A 7,695-nucleotide genomic window follows, 5' to 3' on the forward strand; every position below is an offset into this window, starting at 1 on the left:
CTTGATAGGGACTCGCAGCGGAGGCAGGCATCTAACCTATCCTAATGTGTGTGCGCGCCATGAGTGTAGAATACGAAAACACTTTTTAATAAAATGTAAATTCTTCCCCCGCGATTTTTTTGGCCAAGTCAAGTGTGTTCATAGGGGTTTCCATGGGCCAATGCGAATAAATCTAGATTTAAATAAAAAAAGACACAATATTGTTGGACCTGACGTTTTATTCTTATTCAAAGCAACTAAATGCAATGATACATATCTACACTACCAGTTAAAAAAATTTTGAACAGTAAGATTTTTTATGTTTTTTAAAGAATTCTCTTCTGCTCACCAAGCCTGCATTCATTTGTTCCAAAGTACAGCAAAAGCAGTGATATTGTGAAATATTTTTTACTATTTAAAGTAACTGCTTTCTATTGTAATATATTGTAAAATGTAATTTATTCCTGTGATTTCAAAGCTGTATTTTCAGCAGAAGTGATATTGTGGGTCGCTTGGACCAAAAAATGCCAGGGCTGATTTTTTTGTCCCAGTCCAGCACTGGACATGAGAACACATTTTGATCATTTTCTGGGTCATGAAAGAGTCTGTGTTTGTGATATATTTGCTTCTTTCTTTACTGCAAAACTCTCACTCTGCCTGGAAACGCTTAAATCTGCACTAACAATGTGTTCCTGCCAGGTATTACACATGTGCACTTCAATAAGCCGACAGAAAGCAGGTTAATGCGTTTACATGATGCGCAAAATCTGGGTAAAAGGCAAAAAACTACCTGTGTCGACTGGTTTATGCTTATGCTGTTTATGACCTTACTCTGATAAAAGAAAACAGGTTACCGCTTTTACATGACCACGTGCATTGTCGGCTTATTAAGCATAATCGGCTTAAGAACGTGCATGTAAACACACTCATATTGTGTCTAAAATGTAAAATATGAAATTCTTGTTTATTTATAAACATTCTCATAATTTTGGTACTTTCTATTACTGCATTTGAATCCACTGCAGCTCATATAGACATTGAAAGAATGGCAAATAGATAAAATCAATCAAATGGATATTAGAGTCAGATGCTGCTGCAGATGTTTCGTCTGTCTGATGAAGCATTAAGCTAGAAATGGTGGTCACACACAGATGGGTCTGAGATTAGAGGTATTAGGTCAGACACACATGTAGTCACATACTGATTGTCTTTCCAGAGGCTTTTGCATGGGTATAACATCCTTGAGGACTGAGTTACACACAAACACACACATAAACTGATGTGAAGTGGATCAAGACCTTGCTTTGCTTAAAGGGACAAGCCATGCAAAATGGCTAAGGCTCAGCATAGCCACAGAAGCTCAAAGGTGTGTGTGTCTTCCTGTGCGGAACAGATCATACCAACTGAGTCTGACACAACCTTGGATTCATGACGGAAACTAGGTGTGTGTGTGTCAGTATTCTGTTTTGAGAGGAGGAGTGCAGTCACTGGAGATCTTATCCCACATGCAGTGGGGAAGAAATGGCAAGTGTGTGTGTGTGTATGTGTGTGTGTGTGTGTTGCTACCGGCTTGGCAAGTCATTGTTTTTGTCATGCCATTGGCACACCCCCTCCACAGCATTGGTGGGCTTATGAGTTATGATGGGATAAGATGCAGAGAAAAATTATTCTGACATGTTTCTTTTTTTTTTTGCTCTGCAGTGAAAGATTACATACAGCTTAGCAGACACTTCTGACCTTTTCATGATTTTCTCAAAAACTCCAGAACTATAAAAAAAAACTGTAGGAGATGGCACTGCTTTGTGACTTTAATGTCTTTCGATAATTATTTGACATTTAAAGACTATTTTTAAAGGTTTTGGTAAACAGACACTAGATGCAAAGCTAGAACAGTCTAGAAGGGATCATATCAGACAAGATTATTGGAGTATGTTTTACCAGAAAATTTTCAGATTTTCATCTTCAAAATTTCACATTTGTTGATTTGTTGTGTCAATTCACAACGTGTTGCTTGCCATTTTTTCTTTCTGAGTGAAAATTATTTCTACACTATTTTAATGTAAAAATAAAAATGTTACCCCCCCGATGTGATCCACTAATTCTTCTTCCTATTATTATTATTATTATTATTATTATTATTATTATTATTATTATTATTATTATTTTATTTATTTATTTATTATTATTTTTTTTTGGCAAAGCAGTCATAATTTAGTTTATTTATAGTAATTTATAAATGAAGTTAACACAATAATCTGCTCTGAAATGTGCAGCTCAGACTGTTGAAGTCAAATGTAAGAAATCCAAGGATTTCAGAATGACCTGTTTTTAATTTTACAACATCTTTGATCAAGTAAATCAAAATCAAAAATCAAAATCCTATGTCTCTATGCCAAAAATCCATCAGCACAGCCACATTGATCACAAAAAAGTCACATTGTCACAAAAAAGTCACAAAAATACTTTTTAAAAATGTTTTAGCCAACATACAGTACTGCACTGAAATGTTTTTGATATAATATAATATAATATATATATATATATACACTATGACACCTTTAGTAGACAAAAAGGCATTTACCATGTATTGTGTGTTTGTGTATTTTAGGGTCTCTTTCTGCTGATGCTGAGGAGAGGCTGGTAGATTTCCTGCTTGGTCCTGAGCGTTACAATAAACTTATCCGTCCTGCGGTCAATAAGAGTCAGCAGGTCACTATTGGCATCAAAGTCTCTCTTGCACAGCTCATTAGTGTGGTAAGTTTGTCTCATACACACACACACACACACACACACACACACACACACACACACACACACACACACACACACATCCAACACTCAAGGTTTCCCTCAAGGTTTCGCAGAGTTTAGGTCCAACCCTAAACAAACACACCTGCCTTGTGTGATTTATTAAAATATATGTGTGATATCAGCATCATAAATATATATGAACTCATGACCTAACATATGCTGTATATGAAACTTTTTGTAAGTGACTCTGGGTAAGAGTGTCTGCTAAATGTCTTAAATATAAATGTTCGATACATTCCTGTTTAAAAGTTTGGAGTCAGTAAGTTTTTTTTTTTGGTAACACTTTAGAATAGGGAACACATATTCACTATTAACTAAGAGCTTTCCATGAATAAACTCCTAATTTGCTGCTTATTAATAGTTAGTGAGGTATTTGTTAAGTTTAGGTATGGCGTGGATTAAGGGATCTAAAATACGGTCATGCAGAATAATGCATTACTATGTGCTTTATAATTAGTAATAAACAGCCAATATGCTAGTAATATGCATGCTAATAAGCAACTAATTAATAGCGATAATTGATCCTTAAAATAAAGAGTTACAGTTTTTTTTAAATGTTTTTGAAAGAAGATTCTTATGTTTAACAAGGCTGCATTTATTTGATAAGAGACAGTAATATTGTGAAATATTATTACAATTTTAAATAAGCCTTTTACTACTTTAAACTACTTTACGTTTTGATTTTTTTTCTGTTATGTCAAAGCATCATTACGCCAGTCTTCAGTGTCACATGATCTTTCAGAAATCAGTATAATATGCTGATTCGCTGCTCGAGAAACATTTCTTAATGAGGAGGAGAAAGTGTTGAAGTGTTTTTTCCCCCCCCTCAGAATGCTTTGATGAACAGAAAGTTTGAAGCACAGCTTGTATTTGAAATAGAAATCTTTTGTAACATCATGGATATCATTTTTGATCAATTTAATGCTGAATAAAAATATCAGTTTCTTTTCTGACTCAAACTTTATAGCTAATATTTAAATAAAGTTAAAATATTTGATATTTAAATAATTAATATTTAAGGCATTTTGCATACAATTGTGTGTGTTTGTAGAGATGGTGCATTTAATGTTCATGTCGCAAGCACACGACTGAGCCGTGGTGCAGCAGTAACATACCCGTGACACATTAGAGACTTAAGATACATTCACACTGACAGGTAAAATCCCATTGACGCTCTGTTCTAACCAGGCGCAGTGCCACACAGTGACAAGCGACAAAACATTCTGTTACTATTTTTGTCCTGTTGCACTGGCTAGCCCCGCCCTCTGCAGAATCTCATTTGTTCAAATCTGTGCTTCACACAGCTGTATATTAAACAGCAAATTCAGACTGACTTTCACTGTCAGTGAGGACAGAGACGCTGTAACCCTGTCATGTCTTTTCCGGATAGAACTCAGTGTTAGTGCTCACACGGGCGATGCAGGTTAGAGTCTGGATTGTGTCATGTCCTGATCTCATCATATCCCTGTCACTCCGCCCAATTATTTTCTATTCACTTTTCGCTGTTACATGCAATGTTCTGCTCTTTTTATAGAATGAGAGGGAACAAATCATGACGACGAATGTGTGGCTGACTCAGGTAAGCTCACCTGCTATGCCTGTGCACTCATCTGGATAGTGTTATAAAACACAGTCAAATCAGCTGTCAAACACATGAGTGCACTCACTGCGTGCGGCAGATTTGAGTTGTAATTCAATTATAGTTCACTTTTAGGTCATTTCGAAAAGTAATGGAAAATCCTGTTTAACCAAGTGAATGCATTTAATGTGTTTGGTATCAATTCTGGTACATCGTCTCACCCAATTTGAACAGTTTTAACCCCATTTTCTCTCTCTGTAGGAGTGGAATGACTACAGACTGGTGTGGGACCCGAATGAGTACGAGGGCATCAAAAAACTACGAATTCCATCGCAGCACATCTGGCTTCCTGATATAGTACTCTATAACAAGTATGCCATAACTGTGACCAGTACATTTATATACCAGTAGCACATATACACTGTCTATAGACTTCATCCTTAAAATAAAGAGTTACAGTTTTTTTTAAATGTTTTTGAAAGAAGATTCTTATGTTTAACAAGGCTGCATTTATTTGATAAGAGACAGTAATATTGTGAAATATTATTACAATTTTAAATAAGCCTTTTACTACTTTAAACTACTTTACGTTTTGATTTTTTTTCTGTTATGTCAAAGCATCATTACGCCAGTCTTCAGTGTCACATGATCTTTCAGAAATCAGTATAATATGCTGATTCGCTGCTCGAGAAACATTTCTTAATGAGGAGGAGAAAGTGTTGAAGTGTTTTTTCCCCCCCCTCAGAATGCTTTGATGAACAGAAAGTTTGAAGCACAGCTTGTATTTGAAATAGAAATCTTTTGTAACATCATGGATATCATTTTTGATCAATTTAATGCTGAATAAAAATATCAGTTTCTTTTCTGACTCAAACTTTATAGCTAATATTTAAATAAAGTTAAAATATTTGATATTTAAATAATTAATATTTAAGGCATTTTGCATACAATTGTGTGTGTTTGTAGAGATGGTGCATTTAATGTTCATGAATTAAAATAACTGTGAATATATTGTAAAATGTAATTTGTTCCTGTGATCAAAGCTGAATTTTTCCAGTCTTCAGTGTCACAAATCATTCTAAATCATTCTGAAAACAATGTTTATTATTATTTTTGTGAAAACCATCATTTTTCCAAGGATTCTTTGATGAGTAGAAAAAACTGTCACTTTTACTGTCACTTTTTAAAATCAATTTCTAAGTAAAAAATAATTGATTAGTGAAATTAATATTTAAAAGTGAAATTTATTTCTTTAAAAATAATAAAAGTATTAATTTCTAAAAATAAAATACTGATAATAGTACTGACCCCATAATTGTGAATGACAATATGAGCATAATATGACTATGATTTTCTATTGGTTAAGTTGTTCAGATGTTTATTTTCACTGATCACACCACAAAATAAAGAATTTTGTATTTTTAGAAATTTATTTTATTTATATTTGGTAAAAATATATTATTATAAACTATATGTATCTATATCTATCTATCTATCTATCTATCTATCTATCTATCTATCTATCTATCTATCTATATATATAAAATATAACGTCCTTATTGTTAAGCACTGATACATACTTTCATTCAGTATAGTTATGCAAGTCTTACATGTGTATCATAACGTTTGATAAATTAATGTTTTATTTGAAATAGCTCGGAGCAGTAGCTTTGGAAACAGTTATTAGTATCACACTAACTTCATTTTTGCAGTCCTTATTAAGGCCATGAGCCTTGTAACTTTTAGGATGTTGTGAGACTTTGATGCACAGTTAGTGTTTAGTGTCAAACTCAATACAACAAGCAAGCTGTCACTGTTCCAAGAGCCCGGCTAATTACCGTTTGCTAGAAAGTTGCCAAAAGTAAGAGCAGTCTCCTCCCTTGGTGCTGTTGTTTCATGTCGTTCACGTCTACGCTCTTGACAACGCTCTGAAGAATGAAGAAAAAAAAATATAACGTCCTTATTGTTAAGCACTGATACATACTTTCATTCAGTATAGTTATGCAAGTCTTACATGTGTATCATAACGTTTGATAAATTAATGTTTTATTTGAAATAGCTCAGAGCAGTAGCTTTGGAAACAGTTATTAGTATCACACTAACTTCATTTTTGCAGTCCTTATTAAGGCCATGAGCCTTGTAACTTTTAGGATGTTGTGAGACTTTGATGCACAGTCAGTGTTTAGTGTCAAACTCAATACAACAAGCAAGCTGTCACTGTTCCAAGAGCCCGGCTAATTACCGTTTGCTAGAAAGTTGCCAAAAGTAAGAGCAGTCTCCTCCCTTGGTGCTGTTGTTTCATGTCGTTCACGTCTACGCTCTTGACAACGCTCTGAAGAATGAAGAAAAAAATATGAATGACAAGCAAAATGTTTAAAGTGTTTGATCTAGGTCAGATGGTTGTTCCTAGTGGAAGCAATGTGCGTTATATAACCTCTATTTTAGTAGATAAAAATAGAGGATACACTTACGCATGTTCATTGCTTAAATGGATAAATTGTGTGGGATGAGACCTTAATTTGCTTAAGAGGCATTTCTTCATGTAAAGAGACACTGGTGCATGTAATCCTTTGCTAAAATAAGCATTGTATTTCTATGATAATTTTAATTGAAAAGCTGTACACTAATAATTTTTCAAGGGCACAGAGGGAGAGAGATCCTGGATTAAAGATCTGTTAATTAATGCATACTAATCAGGAACTGTGTGTGATGAGGAGGCGTTCTCAGCTTATATACATGGGTTTTTCAAAATGGGGTCTATGGTTTAAGTTAACTACAAACACACACACACTCACACACACACACACACACACACACACACACACACACACACACACACACATTTAGTCATTTAGCAGATGCTTTGTCCAAAGTGACTTACAAATGAATATATTTATAATTATATAACTAACCTAACCCTAACCCTAACACACCAAATTTAATATTTTTATATTTTAATTTTCATGAAATCTAACCACAATTAACCACAATTATTTTAATGAATTGAGTCTTAAAATAAAAAAATGTATGTACTAATAAATAAATAAAATGACATCTTAAAATTCTTGTCTAAATCTAACATTAATAGTGGGTATAAGAGTACATTTTTTAACACATTTATTTGATTTAGAAATTAAATGTTATTTGGAATTTTTTTATTTATTTAAATAAATTGTTTATTTGTTTTTTATAAATATATTTACATAAAAAAAAATATATATAAAAAAAAAAAAATATATATATATATATATTAAATGTATTTTAAATTTAAAAAAAGTATAATTTAAATGCATTTAGAACTGCATTAAATTGTTTATTTGTTTTTT

General features: G+C 33.2%; 1 protein-coding gene across 1 annotated transcript in view; it reads left to right on the top strand.

The window, feature by feature from the left end:
• Positions 1-1,309: 1,309 nt before the first annotated feature.
• LOC107562601 (neuronal acetylcholine receptor subunit beta-2) overlaps positions 1,310-7,695 on the top strand; it is a 12,335-nt gene continuing 5,949 nt past the window's right edge. The window contains exons 1-4 of the mRNA XM_016247266.1: positions 1,310-1,345; positions 2,545-2,733; positions 4,325-4,369; positions 4,631-4,740. Of these exons, the coding sequence (XP_016102752.1) occupies positions 1,310-1,345; positions 2,545-2,733; positions 4,325-4,369; positions 4,631-4,740 (380 nt within the window). The remainder of the gene's footprint in view (positions 1,346-2,544; positions 2,734-4,324; positions 4,370-4,630; positions 4,741-7,695) is intronic.

The sequence above is a fragment of the Sinocyclocheilus grahami genome, unplaced genomic scaffold (assembly GCF_001515645.1).
Source record: "Sinocyclocheilus grahami isolate Dianchi unplaced genomic scaffold, SAMN03320097.WGS_v1.1 scaffold829.1, whole genome shotgun sequence".
NCBI lineage: Eukaryota > Metazoa > Chordata > Actinopteri > Cypriniformes > Cyprinidae > Sinocyclocheilus > Sinocyclocheilus grahami.